Source organism: Zosterops lateralis (assembly GCF_965231275.1).
Source record: "Zosterops lateralis genome assembly, chromosome: 2".
Lineage (NCBI taxonomy): Eukaryota > Metazoa > Chordata > Aves > Passeriformes > Zosteropidae > Zosterops > Zosterops lateralis.
This window is the reverse complement of record NC_139763.1, coordinates 30,617,949-30,643,823: the sequence shown is the minus strand read 5'-3', so window position 1 is coordinate 30,643,823 and position 25,875 is coordinate 30,617,949. Positions and strand designations below refer to the sequence as shown.

The following is a 25,875-nucleotide window of genomic DNA, read 5'->3' as shown; positions in this document are numbered from 1 at the left end:
CCCACTCGCTCATTCACCCATGCTGTTTCTACATTATATTTGTTGTTCGTATTATCAAGACGCAGCTGTAGTGAATTTCAGATGAGCAAGATGTTTGATGCATGCAAAGAAGAGAGTAGCCCTTCACCCCTTGCTTCTGTTTTGCATGCTTTCCAGTGACACTCATGGCAGCACCATGCAGAATATCTCAATGTCTGTGGGAGAGAAGGGTAGAAAAGCTGCAGGTGTGTGGAGCAAGTATCTGGAGCAAAAACTTAGTTCAGTTTTACCACAGAACCGAATATGTTTCTCAGGAGTGAGGCTGGGAGGGAGTTGGGGTGGGAGCACTCAAGTTTTTTTAAAATTGTTTTGTAGTTTAAGGCATACGCAGATAACATACACACACATGTACATGCAAATTCACGCTACTGTTGGTGTGGGTGAGAAGCAAAATAGGTGCTGAGGCAGAGAATGTGGACAGAACTAGAGTGCTGTGTTGTTGCCTTTGATTCTGAAAATTTTGCATTCTTGTGCCTCTGAAAGATAATGGTTCCCTGTTTTTAAATGAGCTCATGTGTTAATGAGCGTGCTGTCTTATAGGAGTTTCCTCAGTAATCGCATTTCCGAGTTTCGCTGAATGCCACTTTCTTAATTGAGTCCTCTTGTTTGAAAATGAAAATTTCATGGTTATTGTTTTAAATAGTTAGCTGAAGGGATTCTCCAGAAAGTCCAAACTGCTATCTGTATAGGGTCTAAGTTAGTCTTAAACAGAACAATAGGGAAAAAAAATCCTCATCTCACCCCCAAAACTGTGCTCGTCCCTGTTGTGGTGTTGGACTTAGCAGCACAGTTGCTCTTCTGTTAGTTGGTGGAACTGGCTGTGCAAGTCAACCACATGAACCAAGCTTTTGCCTGCTGGTGGGAATTTCATGAATTCTAGTAGTTCTGCCCACTTTCCCTTTCCATGCAGGCATCAAAGCATGGATTATCAGCTTATTAAAAAAAAAAATAAAAAAGTGAAAAGGTAGGAAGTGAGGGAGAGGAGAGAGGTTGTTAGGGATTTAGACCTTTAAGCAGCACTTGAGCAAGACAAGTGTGCCTGTTTTTTCTACAGAGTACAGTTGACAAAAAGCGTGCCAGCCATCATGAGAGCAATGGCTTTGCCGGTCGCATTCACCTCTTGCCAGATCTCTTACAGCAAAGCCATTCCTCCTCCACTTCCTCCACCTCCTCCTCCCCATCCTCCAGCCAGCCGACACCCACCATGTCCCCACAGACACCCCAGGACAAGCTAACTACTAATGAGGTATGTCTTACACCACAGCTGGCTGCTTTCATAGGGTTATAGCAGCATTGCCTAGTAGCTAGTTTGCAAAGGAACTCCAGCCAATCTCCCCTGCTTTTTTTTCTGTCACCTTTGTTCCCACCTCCCAAATAACACATTTCAGTTCTGTGTAAGAAGCCCTTAACTCTAGAGCAGTCCCACGCCAAACTTGCCAGTTTACTATTTTTGCTTCCTTTAGTGAGTCATTAATTGCATGGCGTTCGTTTTAAACTAAACTTGACTACTGCATTTTCAAGCCAATACTCTTTTTAAATTCTGTTTTATTCCGGGAGCAGGCTAATTGCAAGCAATGTGCCTCTTCAGAATTAGCAGTTAATTTTGACTTTGTCAGTAAAGGCTGGACTAGTGTCTCCACACATATGAGAAGCTGCTTGTGGAAACTCACCCTGTGGGAAAGCAAGTGGCTATGGAGGGATTTTGCTCACTAAAGCTTGCCACGTGGGCTGGGTGAACAAATCAGGTGTTGCCTGGGAGGGTTGTAAAAGCCTGAGGTATTGTTATTTTGGAATAATGAATGGGGGGAAATATTTTGGTTTTTTTCCAAGTATGTGTGTCCTCTGAGAAGCAGCTGTGTAAAGGTGACTGTTCTCCACCAGTGTTGATTGTGTCCAGGTAGAGAAGGCTTTACCATGGAGGAAGGTCCCTCTTGCTGTCCTGGGATCCCTGATCATCCCTGATCCCAGGATAGTGCCTTCCTTTACTGAGTGCAGGTGGGAAAGCTTGGTCCTTCCCATGTGCATAACCCCTTGCAGCAGAGGAGATGCACACGTGCAAAAGAACAAAGGCCATGCACCCCTCACTAACCCCTGCAGTGAGTGAGGAGCTTTGTCTGGTGTCTCCACTCCTGGCTGAGGGGCCAGCCTGGCTTACAAGGAGAGTCTCTCAAGCAGAGGGTGGTGCAGGGTGAGCAAGACTTGGTGAAAAGAAGCTGCTGTTTCTCAGGGTAGAGTCCTGCCATGTAGGTGTGCAAGAGTGTTGTGATGAGGAGAGGTTACAGTGAGCTGGGTAGGTTAAAGGCAGTGCACGTGTTTACCACATAGTCAAAAATGCTTCTTAACCACATAGCAGGAGGGTGGGAGGGAGAGTTTCCTCCTGGAAATTCATTTAACGTTATACATAATTTTCAGCTATGCTTCGTTGGTCTTTGATCTTTCTAAAAGCGCACTCTTGTAGGTTATAGAGATCAGTTGATTGATCCAAAGATACGCTTGCTCATTACTTTGATCTAAACAATATGTAAGCAGGGTTCAGTTAACTCTGCTTGGGAAGTGCGGGCTGTGGCAATGCCTGGTGATAAGGAGCCTTTTGGTATTGGGCTATGCAGGGGAGGGATACATTCCAAAGACCCATTGCTGATTTTTTCCGTAGAGGCTTAGGAAGATCAGACATGGAAGGTTAGTTGATGCAAAAGAAGTGTCTTGTCACTACGTTTGCATAAAACTGAGCAAAAATCTGGTACTGCTCAGTATAGCTCTACCACATGCACACCCTTTTATATATATACACACCTTTTTTTTTCCACTGCTTCAGTATGGTATGTTGTCACTATGATACTAAACTGGCAAAGGTTTTTAAGTTGTTCCATTTCCACTTTTAACAGTTCATTGTTTCACTTGTCTTCTTTCTTTCTTTATGTTTTTTCATGTTTAGACCTCATAACTCAACAAGTACAAGTGATTTTATCCACTACATATTCATAGTGTCATGTCACTGTTTGCTACACCTTCCACACTAATGAGCCCCTTTGTTCGATACAGGTTTAATATGTTGCTTTGTCAAATAAAGGTGGAAGAATCTGCTGCAGCTTTCTGGCAAGAGGCTCAGGTTAAAAAAATAGGGAGAATGAACATTGAAACATAGTCCATCATAGAAGTGAATACTTGATCGTATTGAATACGATGGTTCTGATTTTGTTGCACAAGCCAAGAGATCAAACTTTATAACCTAATTAACTACCTCAATTCAGGAGATGCTTCATAAATTCAAAAATTATAGGTAGCGAACAGCTTGCAGATAAAATAGTATACATACATTTAAGCAGATTTTCAAAAAGAGAGACATTCCCTTGCTTTGTGCCTGATTGTAGTGATCTGTACTAAAATGCTTTGCTAGCAGCTGAAGTTCAGGGATGACAGTTCAGCTAATTACATTTTGCTGTAACATGTGCAGTGTGCATATGTATCTAGTTCAAGTGTGGTGCCTGCAGTGCATTGTGTATCTAAAAAGGAAGTATAAAAGCTTGGGGAGGCTCTGTAGCATAATTCCGTAGTGTCTTTAAAATGTTGGTGTTTGTTATCCATGCTTTTTATTGTCATTTATATTAATAAAGTTGAAATTTACATTGCAGACTCAGTCCGCTAGTAACACACTCCAGAAACACAAATCTTCCTCCTCCTTTACACCTTTTATAGACCCCAGATTACTACAGATTTCTCCATCTAGTGGGACAACTGTGACTTCTGTGGGTAAGTAAAGTAGCTGAAGACAACAATTGAAAAAGGGTTCGGTGACTTCGGTGACTTCTTTAAAGTACTTAAGAATGTTAGCATCATGCTTTATATTTGTTTTGCAATGGATTGCATAATTTATTTTCTTTTTCCATTTACATTTCTTACAAAAATAAGGACTTCCTCAGTATTCCCAGTTATTGATTTGGGTTGTACGATGTAAAAAATATATGTCCAGAATCTAGCACTTGAAGGGTATTACATACACTTTATTTTTTTTTTTTCTTTCAGTAGGATTTTCTAGTGAAGCAATGAGATCAGAGGCAATAAGGCAAGACCCCACACGGAAGGGATCAGTTGTCAATGTGAACCCCACAAATACACGGCCACAGAGTGACACACCAGAGATTCGCAAATACAAGAAGAGATTCAATTCCGAGATACTGTGTGCGGCCTTATGGGGTAAGGCAAACGTGTTCTTCCCTTGCCATTCCTGAAATGTAGACATTCCAGTAGGAGCTTTCAGCCCTTGATAACGTATCTCCAAAACTTTAGCTGTTTCTCTGCATTTATTCAGTGCTTATTTGCATGTTTTTTGTTGCAAGACCTGATTATTACTGTGTTTTTTACAGTATGTTGCTGATGCTTTGATATAATTTCCCACTGGTACATATATGCATCTGATGGCACAGTTTAGACTGTGAATCACAGAATCATTAAGGTTGGAAAAGACCTCTGGGATCATGAAGTCCAGCCTTTGACTTAACACCAGCAGATCAGCTTGACCATGGCACTTTGTGCCTAATCCAGTAGTTTCTTGAACTGTTGCAGGGATGATGACTCTTACCACCTCTGTGGGCAGCCTGTTCCAATGCTTAACCACACTTTCAGTGGAAAAGTTCTTTCTGATATCCAAACTGAACTTGCCCTGGCATAGCATGAGGCTCCTCTTTTCCTGTCACAGGTTGTCTGGGAGAGGTTTCATGCAGGTGATCAGGATGTCCTTTTCAGCTCTTTCTAAACACTGCTAGTGCATCTCTTGTGGCTTTTGGGAGCTTGTAGTTGTCCTTGCAGTGTACCTGGTGCACACAGGGTATTCTTTTGAAAAATAACTATCTTCTTGAGGCTCTTCTTAATGTATTGTTGCAGGGCTTGATTAAGGTGTGTTGCGTAAGATGACTTGTCGCCTCAGTTATCAGTTTATGTAGGAATTAAGAAGGAAAAGGATAAAACATTTTCCGTTCTGAGATTTATCTTTGTTAAGAGTGATTACTGCAGAGAGAAGCTGGGTATGAGGATGTGTATGGATATGACCAAATGTGTCTGGTGTTCTTGTCACTAGGAATAATTTGTGTTGGTGTCAGACAGTCAGGATCCCACAGTTCATCAGGCTTAGAGCAGTGCCTGTTGCCTGCTACAGTGTAGAAGCTCTGCTGCAACATCTAGTGAAAGCTTTTCTCTGTTGTTTGTTTTCTGACCAGAATCTGTGGGGGGCACATGATTTTTTTCATTATCTAAATGTTGATAGTTGATGCTTGTGTATGTTACACACATACTTATGTAGTATCCCTAAACTTGTCAGATTATAAATGCACGTGCAGATCATTAAAAAACTTAAGAAAGAAGAGAATTAGCCATTCCCCTAAGGCACATGATTATTATAAAGGTAGCACAGTCCCCTCTCTTTTTTACATTTTTATAGCTCTTTCCAAGGCTTTAGTTCTCTTTTGGGGTTATTTTCAGCATTTCCTGTTTCTCAGAACAGCACTTTTGTCCCAGTCTTCTTTCCTGCAAAGCTGTGTCAGTGAAATAGCTCTCCCAACACCTTGTCTTCCTATCTGCTGTTTTCATTATTTCCAGAATTTATTGGTAAGAATTTTTACCCCAACACTATTTCTGCTTGAATTGCTGTGTAAAATTCTCTGATAAATTAAGACTTGTGCAAATGTAAACTTTCAGGCTGTGAGAGGCCAAAGGCAGAGAGAAATCATATGATGTCAGTAAAGATGACTCATAATTTCTCTGATCTGCCTTGTTTTGCCAGTAGCAATTCGTGTTAATGGTTTTATATTTCTTTGATCTATATATCTGACTGTTAGGGTGGTTTAAAGAATAGGTGTAAAATCCTAGAGGTGTTTACAGCTGTAACACAGCCCTTTGTTGAACATTTAGGACCAAACCGATGGTGATACAAGTTGGTACACATTCTTACTTCTTGATAAGAAGTATCTTACTTCTTCTTCCTTTACCCCTAAAAACATGAAACCATTTCATGTTGATGCTTTCTATTCAAAAAGAGGGGGACTTTGCTTTGCTTTGCCTTTACCAGTGGTAATGCCAGTAGTATATGGCAAGCTGCTAATTGCATTAGGTGTCTGATGCTGTTTCTTCGCGCTCTGGGTGGTGAAAGTCAATATTAATGACATGGATGCGGTAACACAGATTTTTACACCCAGCCTCCACAGACAGCCTGTACTTTTTCAGGAAATTCCATTTATTTGAAAAAAACAGAACTGCTTAATTGTAGGGTGGCAGTAGAAGAGCTCTGCTGTCTGAGTAAGGAGGGTGTCTGCACTGTAAAATACAAGCACTGCTTGCCACCAGCATAGTAGTACCTTGTTAGTTTAATCTCAAAGTGCATATAGCTAAGGGAAGGGGCTGGGGGCAGATGTGCATGAGAACTCAAAGCAGGAACAACTGCACCAGAGAGGCAGCAAGAGGGGAAGGGACCCTGAGGGAGCACTTTGCATGTGGCTTGCTTTGAATTGTAGCCCACACTGGAAAAAGTGCAGAAATGCATGTTGAAGTTTACAGCTTTAGTCAATGGGTGCTGGAGCTTCAGGAAGGAGACCAGCTGCTGGGCACTTTTCTTGGCTGGTTTGGTGCTGCTTCAGCCTGTGCTAAGCCCTGACTTGTGTGTGGTTTGCTCTCCCTTCTTCCTTCTGCCACTTCCCAATCTGAGGATGTCTCCCAGTAAGTGGGACAGTCTGTGTGAAATGGCCATTGCCCATGGAGGCTATGGGATGAGATCCAGTAGGTGCAAACTATGTGGGAGATGCAGAGGTGAGAGGTGGGCAGCACAGGGATGAAGGAAATGTCAGCAGCTGAAGGACAGCTTGGAGGGTGACAGGCCTCCCAGGAGAAGTAGCAGAACAGCAAATCTAAGAAAAATTGCCTTGGGACAGCTGGGACCTCTGAAGTTTTCTTACTGAAAAGGGTAGAGAGAGGATAATGGAGAGATGCATGATGATTCCTGAACTCACCATAGGCTACATTTGTTTTTCTCATCTAAATAGATAGATATTTAAAACTTAGTTCCGTATATATCTATTATGTAAAAAATTGTAATTGATTCTAAATAGTAAGGTTTTATGGACTCCTGGAGTGTTCCATTGGATCTTTCAAACTTGGTGTAAAGAAACTAGCCTACTGATTTTTCTCATCTATATTTGCTTGATCTTTAGAAGAAGCCTGTGGAAATACACGATTACTGTAGTTCCTCTAGGTTTAACGTTCAGATGGAAAAGATTGTTGTGAAGCTGGGAACAGACCCAGTGCCTACCCTTTTGTGGGAGGGCTGCAACACAACCTGTTTCTCCCAGTGGGAACTGCTTTTATTGCCATGTCCTTGTCAAGAGCATGTCCTGCTACTACCCCCCTAACAACAGCTAATACATCTTTGAAATACATAGGCTTGCATACCACTTTGTGCTTCACCCCTCCTCAAACATTAGCATGCCTTTTTGTTTGGGAACTGGTGCTCTAGAAAGCTCCCTGTGGTCTGTCAGTCTCTTACTGTCTTAAATACTGTTTGGTGTCAGTAGTCACTGTGGGCAGGTAATGCAGAGAGCCTCTACATCATGAAATTTTTTAGACTACAGGCAATTGAGACCCAACTAGCAATGATTATACCTGCTTGAAACAAGACAGTTGCTATATCAATCATCAGTTCTTCAGAATATGTGGAAAAAGTGCTTACTAACTTGGATCTCTGGTTTTGTTTTTTTCTAGGAGTGAACTTGTTGGTGGGCACTGAAAGTGGTCTGATGCTGCTAGACAGAAGTGGGCAGGGGAAGGTTTACCCACTCATCAATCGAAGACGATTCCAGCAAATGGATGTACTTGAAGGGCTGAATGTCTTGGTGACAATTTCTGGTAAAGTTAACATTATATTTTTCCTCCATGTGACAGGGTATGGCAGAAAGATTTTCTTGGCAGTCTGTGTATTGGGGGGGAACTTCTGACTGAAGTCATTGGGTTTTCCATCATTTCACCTCTGAGTCTGCAGTTTATTTCTGCAAGTGAATAGTTTTCCACACAACACCCATGCCTGCTTCTCCCTGTCCTCCCTTCTGTGGGGTGACCTTTAAAAATGCTGCATGAGTTTGTGGGAAATGTCTGGCTTTGTTTCCTTGTTCAGTATTTGAGAGCTAGAAGTTAATGTTTTCTGAAGTTTGGGAAAATGTCATTCTTTCCCTCTGTCATGGTTGCTTTCAACCTGGCCTCTTTCTAACCGAAACACAATGTGCTACTTGGATTTAAAGGTGTTTTTCTTGCGTGTTAAAATCTGTAGAATGGGGAAAGCTCTTGCAAAATAGGGAAGTAAGAGTGATGTGCAGTAGGAATGTGAGAGAGAGGAGTACAGCATGTACATGGTGTGGAAATAACCAGAATGAGAAGGAAATTGGTGCCTGGTCTCTCACTGCGTGCAGCTTGGGAATGGCAAAGCAGTGGGAAATGAAGGCTGGTGGTGATTGTGTTTGTTTTGTGTGTCCTGATGAAAAATGTGTTTTATGAAGCTTGAGTTTCCAGACTCTTTGGCTCCAGAAAGTTATGGTGTAAGGTTAACCTCAAGTTAGACAACTTGATGTGGTGCATTATTAGTCTTTCTTCATAGGTGTTGTTCAGCCGTTTACCTTTTGTTTTGGTTTGTTTGGGAAATCAGCCTTTGCTATGCTCTGTGTGTGACAGGGAGAGGATGTTACATGAGGTTTCTCACAGGATTCGCTGTTGTTGTTCAGACCCACCTAAATTTTTTTGAGGCTCTGGAACCTTTATAAGTCTGCTGTAGGAGCTCTCTGGCTCTCCCAACATTTTTTCAAAAGGACACACATAAGACAATTTAGTGGAATTTAATACATTAGCAATGTTGTGTTACCAAAGATCCAAAGAACCATGCCCATGCTGCTGCCATCAACTCGGGATTTGTTTCTGTCTAGAACAACTGAATTTTATTGGATTGTCACTTGCTACATTCTCAGATACAGTTATGCTGTGAAATCTATAAAAAGAAAAAGATGAATCAAACAGCGTTTAAAAATACACAACCTGCTATGTGTCTTTTTGATGTCTAATGCAGTATGTTAAAATATAAGCTGTTTGGAAGGCACCATTTGATAAGAGTTTATTCTATAGCAAACCTTGTAAACAAAAATATTGTATAATCCAACTTGTGTAAAATCTGTTGGTTTGAAACATACCCTACACAAATCACAAGTGTCTGTGATTCAGTCTTGTATATAATTGTTTTAAGTTTATTTATTTTTGCATCAGTCACAATTGGAGTACCCTGACACATGCGTTTTCTTTGTTTCTTTTCAAAACTATTGCTTCCTCTGTGGAGACACGCTACATTAACCCTTAAGAAATCAGCTGATCTTTTGTTGTTTTATGCCTTTGTGTCTGTGCCATCTCCTGTGTTTTATGGGAGGTTACTGGAGTATGATGCAGAGGAGGCATCCTTGCCCAATGAAAGGCAGGGCTGGGGGAGCATATTCAGTGAAACCATAATGCTGTTATGCCCAAGCTTCCCCTTGTATCCTTCTTTTGTCTTCTGTATTGCACATTACAGTTTTTTACCCTCGTGCTGGACTTCCCTAAGTATCTTTTTATTTGTGATGAGTTGCTTCACCTCTCCAGGCAAAATGGAATGCTGGAGTGAGGGTATGTTTCTGCAAATGGTGTATTTTGACAGATTAGTAATGGAACTGTCTCTGAGCCTTTTCCCAGCACTGGAAGCATTGTTCAGCTCACTGTGGTGCACTCAGCCGTATGTTCCCCTGAGTTTTTCAGGAAGTGATGTGCTGATGGGTGGTAGGGTTTGAAAGGTGTCACTGCATTGTGCGAAGAAGTTGCAGTGTGTTAAGATTTTGAGAGGATTGTCACCTAAACTTCCTTTTAATAGACACACTCTTGAGTCTGAAAACATGAAATCAGTTCTTGGCCCAATTTATATTTGAAATACAGAACTTTCTGACAACAAAGCTTTTCATACTGAGATACCGAGCCTGCTAGAAACAGTACAAGAAAGCCTCGCAGGTAGAGCAAGAGTTGTTGATTGGTTCTTCAGTTCATGCTGTTGAGAGGCAAAAAACCATAGTTTTGTCTGCTCAGGTGATACAGTGCAAAGTCATAAAAATGCTGGAGGAGAGAGCAGCAACGTGCGTACAGAACACGCTCCAGTTGTGGCTCCCTGAGGGTTTTGCCAGCCCAGCTGGCTGATGGTGGCACCAGGAAGAGATGACAGAGTGGAAGAACTGGTTCTAATCTGCCTGGTTAATAATTAAAAACCACAGTGACAATAAAAACAAAAACTCAATATAGGAAGAGGGACTTTGCATTTGGAACTATGCCTGTGGGAGAATCCAAGCTGGGAGTTCTCATAGAATTCGCTGTCTGATTAGTTCTTTTGGTGGCTGGAGAGAGTTTTCTTTCTTATTTCATGATGATTAGATACCTGCTAAAAATAAAAAAAGGACCAGAATTTTGAGAGCTGTTTAAACTGACTGGTAGAGGTTTACAAGAAGAAGGATCTAATTTCCCCCAGTCCAAATGTGAACGTTAAGAGCAGTGTAACTTGTTGAGATACATGCATAGCTATGTTTACATAACTAACCGGTCCTGCTCTTTCATGTCAGACTGCAGAAAGGCAGAGGAATTTCCTGTCTTGTGACTTTTCCTTGTGGTCTAGACACCAAAACACAATGGGAACACACTTGAGATACTTCTCAGTTGTTTTGAAAAATATTTCTGGTTGGAGAGAAATACCCTGGTGCATATCATGTGAACCAAAAGGAAAAAGAAGTAGCCACATGCTGGGAAATTCCCATGTGTACTGTTTGTTCTGAGTTTTCAAGTTTGATTAAGCTACTGGGGAAGCTACAACCATGGAAGTATCTGAGGCAGAATTTATCTCATTATGGACAGGGACTCAGCATGGTTTTGAAAACATTTGGTACATTGTAGAGACCCTGAGCCCTCTGAGCTCTTTCTTGCCCAGAACTGCAGTGGCTTCTGATCTGAACTGTATTTCCTATTTTTCAATGTTTTTTAAAAAGCCCTTGTGGCTGTCATTTGCAGTGTTTTCCTGGAAGGACCTTTTCTTGGTTGCATGTGGGAGTTCTGGAAATACTATTTCCTGCTCTAGTCCTTGAGAGGTCATCTTGAGAAAGCTACAGGAGTCATAGGGTTTTACCTGTTTATGAAATATGGCTTAATATATATTAAGTCAGAAAGCAAATCAGGGTGCTCATTTGCTGCCAAATCTATAGTCCTATTTGTAATAGAGATAAACAAAGGTAGTGCAATGTTACTTCACATTTCATTGCATGAAATCAGAACAGAAGGGCTTTTAAAATTGAATAGCAGATCCAGTATTTGCAATTACCTCTCCAATTGTGCTTTTAATTTAAGCTTTAACAGATTTTTTTACTTTGAAACTGCCTCCTCTCTTCCTCCTGTCTTTTCCCATCCAAGTACTAAATAAGTAATACCTCCAAGTAATAAAGAGATCTTTTAGGCTGTGTGTCTTTTAAGTTCAATGGCTTGTGGTGCTGGAGTCCATGGAGAAGCCTGTTTACAAGCTGTGCTTCCCCCTGTTGCTGCCCCAGTCCCTGCAGATGCTGCTCCTGACAAGCCCAGCTGTGTTAGGGGATCCCTTGCTATCAGGGTAGGGTGTCTGTGCCAGCTCCAGCACCCCAGTGTGGAGCTGGCTGTGCATAGCAGGGTGGTCTCAGGGCTCAGGCCTCATGTCCTGCTGCAGCCTGTATCCCCCAAGCAGCCACTTGTGAACTAATCTGTCAGTAGGTACTGTGTGAAAACTTAAATGACAAATTAAAGATGTTTAGCTGAACTCTGTGGCTGGATGTGGGTGGCAGGCTGCCAGGTGTGCCATCTTGATAGGCAGTGGTTTTTGACAGACCAGACCAATGCAGTGTCGCTTGGCCAGCCCAGTGGTGACTGCCGTACGAGTCACTTGTCTCCCTTTCACCTCCAATGGCTGAGAAACACTGGACAGGCACATGGCTCCTCATTGTGGCTGGTGCAGCACGAGCATGGAGCTACTGCACTGACAGGTAGGGTCTCTGGGAGCATCTCCTGTTTCCTTTCCTTTCACAGAGACCTCATGGAACCTTGTTAAATGGCTACTAGTCAAAGCAGGGATGATCTCCCTTCCTAAGCTGCAGCTTAATCTGTGGAACTGTAATGGTTCCAAGCAGCAAAGCAGCTGGAGAAAGGAGGATGCAACCTTTGGGTATGTGCATTTAGGGCCATGTTCTCACTAGCTCAGCAAATGCTTTGTAGGCCATCAGTTATTAAAGAATCACTGGTAAAGTTTATCATGAACCTTGCTTTGCATTCTAAGAGGCCTTCTGGTATTGAGAGTTAAAAGTCTGAGCTGTATTTTGATGAGGTGGCAGATGTGTTGTCAGTTGTAGGTAGGGCAGCCTGGGCAGGTAGCTTCTTTCACCTGTGCAGAAGAAACACCTCTCACAGCTTCTGTGTGCAGTCTGGTGAGTATTACACCCTTGCAGCTCAAGGGAAGGGCTGCTGACAAAGCAGTCATCAGCTTTTAGCAAGCAGATGAAGTTTCAGGTCTCATATTCCATCCTGCTGCTCTCCTACAGTTTTGTGTCAAAAAGAGCCATTCTGATTCATTTATATTTTTTAAATCTCAGTGCATGATTCTCTGGTGCTTTTGTTGTGAGAGTTTCCTGTTCTAGTGGAAATTGTCTAGGTTCTAAGAACCAGATAGCTGAAGAGTTGTTCCCTTGAGTTTGTCATTTATGTTTGTGTGGTATTACCATGTGTATCTGTCACGGATTATCAGGAAAGCACGTATCTGGGTGGAGTCCGGAGTGAAGCTGTTGGGGATGAAAAACTGAGGGAGATTTCTGTGGTTGCAGCATTTTCTCCTTCATTGTTGTTTCAGTTTGTTTTGCAGAGCTTTCTGTTTGCCTGGGTAGGGCTTTCTGCAAGTATCTTCCTATGGAGATAAACCTTTTTTTTTTTTTCATTTTGTGGTCAGGTAAGAAGAACAAGTTGCGAGTTTACTATTTGTCTTGGTTGAGAAACAAAATTCTTCACAATGATCCTGAAGTAGAAAAGAAACAGGGCTGGACAACGGTGGGCGACTTGGAAGGCTGTGTGCACTATAAAGTCGGTGAGTAGCAAATGCAGTAATCAAATTGTTGGGATAATGGATGGCTCAGAAAGGGAACTGCAGTACATGAGCTTTGGGCTGAGTACATTGGGCTTACAGTTTGGTTGATTTTATTTCTAGCTGTCTTATCTGTTTCTCAGAATGGACTTGCTGGCAAAGCACCAAAATAGATGGCAAGTTACAGGGTTAAATTGAAGATGAGAGGGGTTTGGTGGTGGGATGATGGGCTGTGAACTAGAGGGTGTGCAAATCCCATCTATCTCCTTCCTGTAATGGACGTGACTTCCAGAAGGGTGCTGATATGGGCAGTGAGGGCTGGTAATATTTCATTACCTATGTTAGACATTTTAGGTAATAGAGGGATTCTCATCCTCAGCAACTGTTTTCTTTACTAACAAATTTTCTATATATTTTACCATGATGCATTTACATGCTGGAATAAATTGAAAAAAAGTTTCTCTTTAACATAGATTTTAGAGACTGGGAGAGGGAAAAAAAAAGGAGTGGGAGGAGAAAGGACACTCAGGTAGCAGATCAGCTTTGGGGAAGGATCTGGAAACAGAAGCATATCTGTAATTACAGGGTGATTCATTGATTCCTCTTAGCTCGTGAAATTCCCTAATCCATCTCAGATCTGCTGCAGTACAGTTACAGAATCAAGTGTGTTTTCACCAGGCAGGTGCCCTTTGAGTGGTTTTAAGTGACTTAATTGGATTTGGCTATAGAAACTTCCTCCAAAGCTGGTGAAAGACATGTAGCACTCACAGCCGGGGGAGTATATTCAGTGAGCCTGCTGCCCTGCAGGTGGGAATATGAACCAAGAGCTCTTTCTGCTGCTTCCGTTTCATGGTGCATCCTAATGGATGTTGCCTCTGATTTGATTTTCTCCCAGGAGCCAGCTCAGTTCCTTTCCAGCTGTGTCAGTCAGTGTGGAGCAGCAGCAATCAAACTGTTCTCAGTCTCCTCCTGTCATTTGTGTGCTCTTGGAAAAACCTGCTAATGGGGCATAATCAATAACAATGGCAGTAAGTGACTGCTGAACCAGGAGCTCGACCCCGAAAACAATTAATAATGCACTTCTCTGGTATCATACCCCAGGGTGTCAGTAGCATAATGAAATGGCCCTGGTAACAATACATCAACAGCTATTGAAAGGAGGCTTTCCAGCAGGGAATCGTCTGAAACAAAGAGCATTCTCTTCCAGATGAAGAGGGGTTTGTTAGTCTGGGCTGCAGCCTGGCACTGAACTTCCCTCTGAACCACAGAAATACAGTAGATTTTTTCAGGTAGTGAGGGGCCTCTTTGACAGCTGCGCTTCAGTTCCCAAGAAGGAGACCTCTGCCAGTACTGGGCTTGCAGTCTGGACGCTGTCACTGAGGCAGCTGGCACTGGTCACTTCCTTGTCTCTTTGATGCAACAGGGGTCTCCGATGTCAGGGTGAAGTGGTATTTATGGATCTCAGTTGCTTCAGGCAACTTTTGGCTCCTCTAAATGAGAAATTGCTCTTTTGAAACTTAAGATTTGGGTGAATTCCCAGATAGCACCCAGAGCAAATAATAAGAATTATCAAATGTCGCCTTTCATAGATGAGGTGGTTCAACACCCCCCTCTTCCCCGTGAAAAAATTCCAGGAAGTCCTGTTAGCTAGACAAGACCAAACAAAAGCTCTGTTTTTAGTCAGTACAGCTGTGGAGGTTGAGAGACTTTTTTTTGTCTGTTGAAGAAGTGTCAAGTCCCTTAACACTTACAGTTTAGTCTTGCTTTCCTGCACAGTTAAAAGAGCAAGTCATAGCATGGATCACTATTATAATGACACTTCATTTCTGATAAATTATGTGAATTTGTTTTCTTTTTCTCAAATGAGTTATTTCAGACTTAAGGGACAAAGGAAAGTGCTCCCCTATCAAGCTCGCATTTTGCTCTTGAAATTGAGTTACGTTGTAATTTTTTTTCCTTCTTCCTTTCCTCTGGGTAATTTTTCTGTCAGCTCAAACAAGCATTGCCAGTGCTGTGACTGGAACTGCCAGTAATGGCCTCTTCCACAGTCACAGCCTTCTTTTATTGGAATGTCCCTGGAAAATGCTTTTCTTGTCTTGATGACTAAGCACTGTCCAATATGGAATAAAATAAGTGGAAATAAGTGTGTACTGATTAGTTAATTCTAAAGATGGTGAGGTGCTCAGTTGCTAATAAAAGTAAAATGACTTTTGTAGCATAAATGTATCAAAGAGCTGAAGTACCTAGAAGTAGAAATCCTAAAATGTAATGCTTCTAAACTCTCAAAATTACAGTATTTCTTTATACTTACATAATTCATCTTTTCTTGATGTAACTGGAATGACTTTGGAATTATGCTGAATTCTTTTTTGTTTTCTTTAATTTCAGTAAAATATGAAAGAATCAAGTTCTTGGTAATTGCATTGAAGAGTTCTGTGGAAGTCTATGCATGGGCACCAAAGCCATACCATAAATTTATGGCCTTTAAGGTAACAGTATATTTCAGCCATAGGTAGGATTTTCTCATTACTACGTGCAGTTATCCCTTTTACAAAAATGTTCTGACATTGTATCATGGTCATATTCCAAGTTCTTTGATAAATCGCCACAAACTTTGTGTTATGTTTTAATTCAGGAGGGTTTTTTTAAATTATAAGAGTCAATTCATGTAAAGGTCTAAGCTGTAACTGAGCATAAACTAATAATGACACAATATTACAGGCGTTTGCTCTCTCTCTTAATAAAATGTGGGACAGAGAGAAGTGGACTGAGTCTAAACTTCTTTGTCTGAGCAGAACAAGTCATGAAGGGATATTCAGCAATGTTATGTTTTTGAATACTGCTAGAATTAAATTAGCTGGCTTGTTACAATTGGCAGGTTGGTTACTGTGGGTTGTGCAGATCAAAGTACTACAGGAGTCCCGAATTGCCCTGAACTTCGGGAGAAACAATTCTTACTGAAAAAGCAAATGGACCAAGTAAACTCTACAGAAAATAGCTTAAGTGATTGAAATGCAGCAGTTTGCAGAGTAATCTGTCCTTGTTCATGAGGGATGTGTCAGCCTGATGGGTCTGGTGTCTAGGGGCCAGAGGGATGTGGAGGGGAATAAGCCCACAGTGTGTGCATGCGAGCATGTTTTTTATAAACCCCATCCTTGTTCTAAGCAATAAAGTAAATCTCACTGATGGTTGTCTCACAGTCATTTGGAGAATTGGTACATAAGCCATTGCTGGTGGATCTAACCGTAGAAGAGGGTCAGAGACTAAAAGTGATCTACGGCTCCTGTGCTGGCTTCCACGCTGTTGATGTGGATTCAGGATCGGTCTATGATATTTATCTACCAACACATGTAAGAGCTGCTGTTGTGTCTGTGCTTTTCTCTTTCTTTCTGGTGGATCACCCTCCTACCTCCAACCTCTTCCTTTCCCCAAATGACCAATGTGTCAGGCTGTCCCTGTGGATCACTGCCAGATGTTTGTAGTGGTAAGTTGGGTGGAGGGGTCTGCGCAGATATGGCCACGTGTGCTATGGAGTTTGTGTCTCACTGCCAGTCCTTACCTCAGTCAGTATGTGTCTATGGTCTGGAGTTGCCCACTCAGATCTGATGAGGACTAGCAGTGTGACTGTTTCAGGGGTGGCAGCTAAATGACCGAGTGCCCTGTAAATGTCCAGCAGCACAAATGACACAATAGCTCAAGGATAGGTTTCAAAAGGGTTGGCAAAGACCGGGTGACCTTAGTTACCAAATTTTCTTGTTCATTGTGCACAGAGGTTTCAGATGGGCCACCCCAAGCACTATTCAAGGCAGTGCAGAGAGATCTGCATCTGCTCTGCTTGCCCCAGACTCCCTTTCCCATGGAAAGAAATGGGCATCCCTACAGAGAAATTTTCCTCCGTTTAGATGTCTGCCTTAAAATGAGAGGATTTCTGCTCCAAGGATTTACAGGTCTTGTGGTGTCTAGCTCAAGGGCAGCAGACATAGCACTTAAAAAGCAAGTGTATTTGGGGCTAGATGATCTTTAGGGTCCCTTCTAGCCCAAGCCATTCTGTGATTCTGTGAATCCCTGACGCGTCAGCCAAAACCAAACATCACCCGTCCCTTTCTTCTAGCACAGGCTCTGCAGCATTAAAACACTTCCTCTTCTGTCTCTGTAGATCCAGAGTAGTATCCAACCTCATGCAATCATCATCCTCCCAAACACGGATGGGATGGAGCTACTGGTCTGCTACGAGGATGAAGGAGTTTACGTCAACACATATGGAAGGATAACCAAGGATGTGGTTCTCCAGTGGGGAGAAATGCCAACTTCAGTTGGTAAGTGCCTCTGGTGAGCCATGTACATGTGCTCTTAAAGAGTGTGAGTCTGTGTACGTGGGCAGAAGGAGAGAGCATCAAGTGTGCTGCTTCTGGATCTGAAGTCAGTGCTGCATTATTTTTGGAAAACAGCTGTGCAAAGTGAAGAGTAATCATATGGATCCTCTTTGTGCTGAAGTTTTTGTGAATAAAACCCAAACAATCAAGTTGTGGAGTTCATGATTGAGAAACTCACCATGATCTCTGTAGGCTGCTGCAGAATTTTTGCTAGACAGCCACAAAGTTGTGGAAACCTTCCAGTATAAAGGCACATAAAGTGGCAGATGAGTAAAATATTATGGGTAAGAAGTCTATGTAGATAACAAAAGGTGTACCTCACTTGATGTCTTTAACTCACCTTTAGATTGCTCATTTCTCCTAGCACCATTCTCCCAGATCTCTCCAGCTGAAAATAACGTTGGGAGTGAGAACAATGAGTGTAGCACCCAAGTACACAACAGAATCTCTCCTACTTGTGCTGCTGTAATTCAGTGCAGAGCAAAGCATGGGCTGTAGTCACACTCTCCTTTTGTTGGGCAAGCACATTGCATTTTATGGGCTGTGGAGTGGCTGCACATATTGGGAGATGACTGCTGATAGCTGTTTGAGCAACAGGAACAATGGCGGAGGAAATTTATAGAAGTTAGATGCACAGCATGTTCCCTCCTGTGCTGATTAACTCTTGACTAGATCTAAAAGCAAGCAGAATATATCAGCTGGCAAATTGCAGAGCCTTTGGAGGCTTGAATGCTCTTGAAGTAGTAAATGGCACTGAGGCAGCCAACACCATCTGAACATCTCATCTGGCATTTTTTTAGTAAATATTTGGTCCTGTTAGCACTATTAAAAAAGAAATAATTTTCTATCAAGATGATATACCCACTGTTGGTAGACATTATACTGTAGTAGATAGTTTGATTTAATTTCACTGAAAACTAATATGAATATGTTATATAAAAGGAAAGTACTGTAAAATTAATTTTTTAAAAATTTTACTGGCTAAGAATCCTTTTTATTTTTCTGTTAAGTATGCATGCAAATCAGGCAGCAGCCTTGTCTTCATTAAGTTTTCTTATGCTATTTTTGACAGCATTACTAAGATTGTCCATCAAATTCCTTTGTGAATATACCTTTTTATAATGCTGGTGACTTTACTTTTTATTTCATTTTCTTACTGCTATGAAAAATAGATTTTTTTCTTCATGCTACTACTAATCTGTGTTACCTGTGACACTCTGAGGAAAAATGATTTGTTGTTTTATTTGTGCACAAAGGAACACAGTATGTCAAATAATATTTCTACTTTGAAAATTTAGTGTGAACCTCTTGTGAGATATGCAGAATGATTTTCAACTGGCTTTCTCAAGGAGATAAGGTTTTCAATTATTACTCCTATTAAGAGAGGCTAGGTAATTTTTTTCTAGTTTTACCTTTTCCTCTTCTTCCTTGTTTTTGCTTACAAACTCCATTAAGGAGGGAAAATAACACATAAGACAGAGCTGGTGCTTGGGAGACACTGTAGTGGATGGGCTTAGTCTATTTAAACCTTGGCTTCTGCTTTCTCCTAGTCAGCACCTAATTAATGCATCTCTTTGTCCCAGACTTGGAAGAAAAGACCTGTGAAAAACTCAATGTTCCCTCCATTTAATTAAGGGTTATGATGTTTCCTTTGTTATGAATGTTCAAGGAAGAAGTATATAACATAGAAAACATGCAAAAGAAATTAAAATTTTAAAAAGATACTTTTTAGGTATCTTGAATGTTCTGAGGACAGAAATAGCACTATGAACATGTGTGTAGCTACAGTAATGCACACGGAGGTAATTTTTAATTAGAGTGTATCAGGATATTCCATGCTTTTTCCATTCCTCCTTTTGCCCTCTGTCTGTCCTAATGTGCTGTTTTCTTTCCAAAGCATACATCCGATCTAACCAGATCATGGGCTGGGGTGAAAAAGCTATTGAGATACGGTCAGTGGAAACTGGACACTTGGATGGTGTGTTCATGCACAAAAGGGCACAAAGACTCAAATTCTTATGTGAACGCAACGATAAGGTAGGTTCCCTCCCACCAAGTTTGTTGCCAAGATGATAAACATGTACTTCAGTTGGGTACTTAGGTTGGGTTGACCCTGAGCAGCAACCAAACACCCAGCCAGCCTCAAGCTCTCTCCCCTTTCCCATGGAAGGGAAAGAAAATTGTCAGAAGGCAAAAAGGCTCATGGATTGAGATATGGACAGTTTAATAAGACAGCATAAGTTTAATAAGATAGATTTTTACATGCAAGCCAGACAAAATAAAGAGTTAATACATAGTCTCCCATGGGCAGGTGGATGTCCAGATGTTTTCCACACATAATGCTTGCTTGAGAAGACAGATGTCATCACCACAATGTCCCTCCTTTCCCTGAGCTTTTACTGGTGTACATGATGTTGTATGTTATGGGACATCCATTTGGTCAATTTGGGTCAGCTGTCCCAGCATTGTCTCCTTCCAGCCTCTTGCTCATCCCAGCCCACTAGACTTTTAGGGGTGAGGGAGCTGGAGAGAAAGCCTTTATACTGTGCAAGTGCTGTTCAGCAGTAGCCAAAACACTGATGTGTCAACAACACTGTTTAACACAGATGCAGAGCCCTGCACTCTACAGGCCGCTATGAGGAGCATCATCCCCCACCAGCCCAGACCAGCACTGCAATTGCACTGCAAATACTGGGGACAGTGAAGGCACATTAGAACCTCTGCTGTCCTACCTGTTGAATTTGCCAATCTCTTTTCTTTGCAGGTTTTCTTTGCCTCCGTGCGATCAGGTGGAAGCAGTCAAGTCTATTTCATGACCCTTGGCAGGACTTCACTTCTGAGCTGGTAGAAGCAGTGGGATTTGGAGAGGAATTGCTGACATCCAGAGTCTGAGATCTTCATAACTTGGAATTATTTTCAACTGGAGTACAGACCTGCACGAGTGCAGCACTCTGTGTAAATGTGTGTGCAGGCATCACTGGTGTTAGATTTCTTTATGTTTTTCAACTGAGGCTGCGACGCAGCTGGTGCTGTAAAGATATTGCCATCAGGTGCTACAAAGTCTTTGAGATTTGGGATCACGCTAGAAAGCTACAGGTCTTCTTTTCCCTTCAGCTCCAGGATTCCTAGGATTTGAAGGACTCTGTTTGTTAGTGTTAAAACAGAGGAGGGGGGAAAAAAGGAAGAGAAACAAACCAGGCTTACCATGAACATGCTGTTTGTTGAGTGGACAGGAGGCAGGCAAGAGAAGGTGAGAAGTGGTGTAGAGAGTCAGACTGGCTGAAACAGAGGGCAGATCTAGTCTAGTAATGTTAACAATGTATTTAATTGACATTTCTTTTTTGTAATGTGACAATATGTGGACAAAGAGGAAGGTGCAGGTTTTAAGAAGTTAATATTTATAAAATGTGAAAGACACAGTGACTAGGATAACTTCTTCTTGGGGACAGGGAGGGTGGGAAGGGGCTTGGGGTGGAATTCTTAGGGGTTTTTTTTTGTTTCTGCAGTTTTATTTTGGCCTGGCCAATAACTTTAGTCATTTTCTGTGTACCAGGTGTTGCCTGAAACATGTGCAGGTGATTTAAAAAAAAAGGAAAAAAAAAAAGTTCATTTTCTATAATGATTCTGTGTTAGGCCAGAACTTGGTTATGTCACAGTATTAGCACTGCCTCAGTTAAAGGTTTAATTTTTGTTTAAACCTAGAAGTGCAACAACAGTTTTACCACAGTCTGCACTCGCAGAACTAAAAAAAAAAGAAAAAAAAAAGAAAAAAAAGGATAAATAAAATCCAAACTACATATGTTTATTTTTTGTGCCTACCTCATTGTTTTTAATGCATAAAATAAAAGAGGTGGTTTAGTTTATACGTTTTTAGAAGAAAACCATTAATGTCTAATTTAATCTTAATACCAAATCTACCAGATTGAAAGGTTTCTGACTGTTATTGCATAGAAAGTTTCAGCAGGAGGAGAGAGTAGTCCGTTGGGGCAATAGTCGTAGCGGTATGGCAGTGAGACACTGATTAATGTAATTTGCTTACAAAATTTGGTAAAGCAAGCATTTTTTAAACCAGTTTCATCCTTAATAGAAGTCTGAATTTAGCCTAAACCAGAGGTTTCACTCTTCTAACACATGGGCTTAGTAACAGGCAGGTAAAAGTAACTAGGCTAGTTCTATAAATTGTTAAATGTTGTAGGAAACATTTTGGGGCGGTGATGTTTTTCTTTTTTAAGAATGCAATGCACTAAAACTCTTTTAAGAATGTAGTTAATACTGCTTATTCATAAAAACAGCGTATACCTGTGTTTAGATGTAAGATCCCAGCTCTGGCTTTTTTCCTTTCTTTTCTTTTTTTTTTTTTTTTCTTTTTTTTTTTTTTTTTAAAGTCAGTTTTATTTTATGAATAAGTTCTGACATTTTTAATAAATGTCTTGAGAGTAATAATTTGTTTAGTGGCTACATGTTCATTACTTGAGAAATCTTGAGTGTATTATAATCTGTTGGTGTTGTAATAATGCACAGTGTCACGATTCAGCCATTTTCCTTTTTTTTTTTTTTTTTTTTTTCCCTTTATTCCTTTGATGGGGTACTTTGCTGACAGCTGCCTTAAGCTGTTCATTCAGTGAACAGGCTCTCAGTGTTTCATGAGCTTTGTCTTCTGCTGTGGTTAACCTTCCTTCATGGCATGACAGGTAGGGCTTTTTAAACACGTATTCTTCAATTCAGTCAAGCTGATGGCTCGAGCAACTGGTCACACAATCAATTAAGAGCCAAGAGCACCAAGTGTGCAAAGCTCAGACTCAACAGACCCTTCTTTTGGTGTCAAACCTGACTGCTGTAAATCCTTCAACCCCGATCAGCGCTGCTGCTGAAGACTCTCCTTTGAGCACCATAGATGGTTGAAAAGCGAGCAGTAAACGCGTACCTCCAGCGCATGCGTGTGCACACAGCAACCCCCACTCCCCCACCCCCAAAAAGAATCAAAACTCAAGAAAGCCTTACATTTGCTGGCGGAGGAATACTTAGAACTATTTTTTTTTAATTGTATGACTTTTGGATAGTGTTGAAGGTGAAGGATGTGTTCTTTTCAGGCCCGGTGTGGTCAGCCAGAAGAACGATCAACCTTTTGTACTATAACAAACTAAAGGGGACTCAGAAATGCAACGTGATGGTAGACATGGGTGTAATCACAGAGCTGCCCTGTAGTGTAGTTTGCCGAAGCTGATTTGATCGAATGTCAGTCTGCGTGATTTAAATCTTCCAGTGCTATGTGGTCAAAATTAATCTAGTCCTTGAAAGCTGATGCTATTCACCTAAGGAAGATGCTCCAGTACTGTAGGGATGCCCAGGTCATGGATATTGTGCTGTTGAAGTTTTGAGGCTCCAGGGGAGGGTGGAAATCTTCTTCCTTCAGTGGGTCTGCCCATCTGGCAGCTTCTGCCTCCACAGAAGTGCCAACATGGCTAGGTAAAAACAGTATTACAAAACAACTTCGTATACCAACATCGAACTCTTCAAACAGTGCTTTTGTAAGCAAAGAAGAAAAGAAAAGCTCCTAGGTTTAGTTTTAAGCTTTAATAAGTAATAATTTTCTGTATCTTTAAGTCAAAGTAACCCTAACTTGTATGACTGCAGTGTTTTTATTTTTTATCTTATGCACATGTTATGTTGGAGAAAATGTTTACAAAAATGGTTTTGTTACACTAATGTGCATCACATATTTATGGTTTATTTGAAAGTGATTTTTGTGGGTTTTTTAGTTTTTCATAGTAGTAGTAGTACACTTTTTGTGATTTATAACCCCAAACTCTGCTGATTATAAAGATGCTAAACAATAATACAAAATGACAAACTGCATTAAAATTACTAATCGTAGAGCTGCAAAGCAGACTGGTGACAAGTAAAACACTCAGCCTTTTTTTTGCAGTGCTATCTAACTTGTCTTCTGTGTATTATGGAAATTACTGTTTTTTCCCCGTTTTTCCTTAAATAAAGTCAAATTGACACCCATTGTATGTGGAAAGTACTTTGAATATCTACTGGCTGCAGAAATAAAGCTGCATGTTGCCTAGTTGCATGTTACCATAAGAACAAAAGACTTATTGTCAAATCTCATAATTTTAGAGACTTTGACAATAAATGTGGGCTTTTGAGGGCTTTTTTTGTTGGGTTTGTTTGTTTGTTTTGGTGGTTTTTTTTTTTTTTCCTTCTTAAAGCCCAATCTCCTGGTGCAGTTGCTCTATTGAGAATTGCAATTTTTACTTTTACAGAGAAAGGAGAGTGAAAATCTTAGAAACGCGAGTGTGGGCCCGGAAAGAAGTTGCACAAGGAGAGCTTGCATGCATTGTGAACGTGCCCTCCTGCCATGCTGCCTTCAGGCATTTGGTTTTTGTAAGCTGGCATTACTTATTGCAATGAGCAGCAGTCCTGAGCCAGACTCTTGCACCGCACAAAAGCATGGCTCCAAAAAAGCCAGGCTTCCTAAGTCCACGAATACTGAGGAGGTTTGGCGAAAAGTTGTTTTCACCCCCAAGGTTTCCCTTGGGCTTTGCCAGTGTTTTTCCACCACAGGCTGTGTCTGTTTTTTGAAGTGGAGATAAGCAGTAGGCATTTCCTTCCAACTTGGCTGTTCTCTGGAGGAGGAGGAGGAAGTCTGTGGTCCCAGACTTCTGCCTTTCCTTTCACTCTCATCTGCAGAAGGCAGGGGATGTAGTGTAAGTTGAAAAATGTTTCAGGGTTGCATTTGCTTCCTATAGACAAAGGTATCTGAAATGCATGAGCCTCACAGCTTTTCCGCTTCTGCAAAGCTAGATACTGACTGAGCTTAAAAAATCAGGACCAGCCAACTGCTGGTCAGGTTTCTGCTGGCTCCGTTCCAGTTTCTGCTTCAGAGCTGCTAGTTTTCCTCAGTCATCTTTGTCCCATTGTTAAACATGCTTAGGTGCAGTTGGGTGAGCACTGATAGCTGGTTGTGAAGACAAATGTGAACGGATGCTCATTCCAGTGTGCAGTAAGTAGCTAAAAGCAGCAGCCTCAGATGTGAGTTTTGGAGCAGGTGCTGGCAGAGGCAATGGAGAAAACCTTTGTGCTTCTGTGAAGAAAGGCACAATTATGGTGACTTAAAGTAAGAAGGAAATAAGCATTGGAAACCATGTAGCAGATATCCTTCCTCTATGGGACTTGTGTAGGTAGTAGGGATGAGAGAGACAAATTTTTACCTTGTAAGGGAGGGAGTGATATCCATGGGGCAGAAGAGTACAAACAGTGCAGGAAAGGAACATGTGCATCTTAAAAACTAACAACTAAATTAGTCAAACCAGAGAAAGAAATGATCACTTGTCAATACTGAAACTATTTTTAACAAAGCTTTTAAATATGCAAATTAAATATTAGTAAAGTGCAGAACGCTTACCCAGGAGATTGAAGCAACAGGAGTCCAAATTAGAAAAGGTAAAGAGAGCCAGCCCTTTCCAGCCAGTTGCTTTGCTGAAAGTCATCTGCTAGGACAATAGGATTGCATTGAACTGTAAATGGAGAAAGTCTTGTTTTGTGGTTTGCTACCTTTTGTGCAGAGACCTTGTTAATTCTTCTGCTTGTAATCATGTTGTGGTCTGGGATGAGGACTGTAATACTGCTGAAAAGAGACTGAAGTTGCAGAATCTTCAAATCTTCAAATACAAGAAAAGAGCTGATGGCAGAGAGGGGACTCAGCACTGTGTATTCAACACAGGACTTTGCAATCTCAAAATGCTCCATGGCAACAAGTGCAGTAGTAGTAATGGGACTGCATTTCCACCTTAGGGTCCAGTGCCTTGTGAGCTCCGGCATCTCAGCCCAAAGCTATTTCTCTCTTCTTAAATCACTAAAGAAATACCAGCACTGAATTGCGCCACTTTGCCGAAGCGGTATTCAGTGAGCAGTTGTCATGGCTAGCCTGGGTTACTTGCTGCTGGCTTTTACTTTGCCAAGGAATCCCAACCAATCCAGCAGGGAAACAATGCTGAGAACTTAACTGTGGGAAGACTTCTTTTGCCCATAAGGAATATGCTATGTGGCCAGGATTCCAGCTGCAGGTGAGGGATGTCCCTTGCCTGCTGGACTATATTGAGATGTGTAAGGAGATGCAGGTTCAAAGGGCTGTGTGTGCTCAGCAGCTGTAATAATGTTCAATTTTAGTGTCTTCCAGTATGTAAAAATTCACTGCTGAGCTCCAGTAGCCAGATTTTGGCCTATTTCCAACCTATTCAAAGCAGGAAAGCTGGTAACAACTGTCTTCTTTTGACTTAACTTTTT

The 25,875-nt window shown here is 41.4% G+C and overlaps 1 protein-coding gene across 12 annotated transcripts in view; it reads left to right on the top strand.

Moving 5' to 3' along the window:
* Nucleotides 1-21,369, top strand: part of MAP4K4 (mitogen-activated protein kinase kinase kinase kinase 4) — a 159,796-nt gene extending 138,427 nt beyond the window's left edge. For 8 of the 12 annotated variants that reach the window (XM_083854862.1, XM_083854858.1, XM_083854853.1 and 5 more), the window contains 10 exons: nt 1,094-1,285; nt 3,672-3,789; nt 4,063-4,233; nt 7,783-7,926; nt 13,079-13,213; nt 15,599-15,699; nt 16,411-16,560; nt 17,367-17,526; nt 19,481-19,620; nt 20,348-21,369. In XM_083854862.1, the coding sequence (XP_083710988.1) occupies nt 1,094-1,285; nt 3,672-3,789; nt 4,063-4,233; nt 7,783-7,926; nt 13,079-13,213; nt 15,599-15,699; nt 16,411-16,560; nt 17,367-17,526; nt 19,481-19,620; nt 20,348-20,431 (1,395 nt within the window). In that variant the 3' untranslated portion in view covers nt 20,432-21,369. The remainder of the gene's footprint in view (nt 1-1,093; nt 1,286-3,671; nt 3,790-4,062; nt 4,234-7,782; nt 7,927-13,078; nt 13,214-15,598; nt 15,700-16,410; nt 16,561-17,366; nt 17,527-19,480; nt 19,621-20,347) is intronic. The other 4 variants (XM_083854864.1, XM_083854856.1, XM_083854855.1 and 1 more) reach the window with 2 other exon arrangements.
* Nucleotides 21,370-25,875: the final 4,506 nt, after the last annotated feature.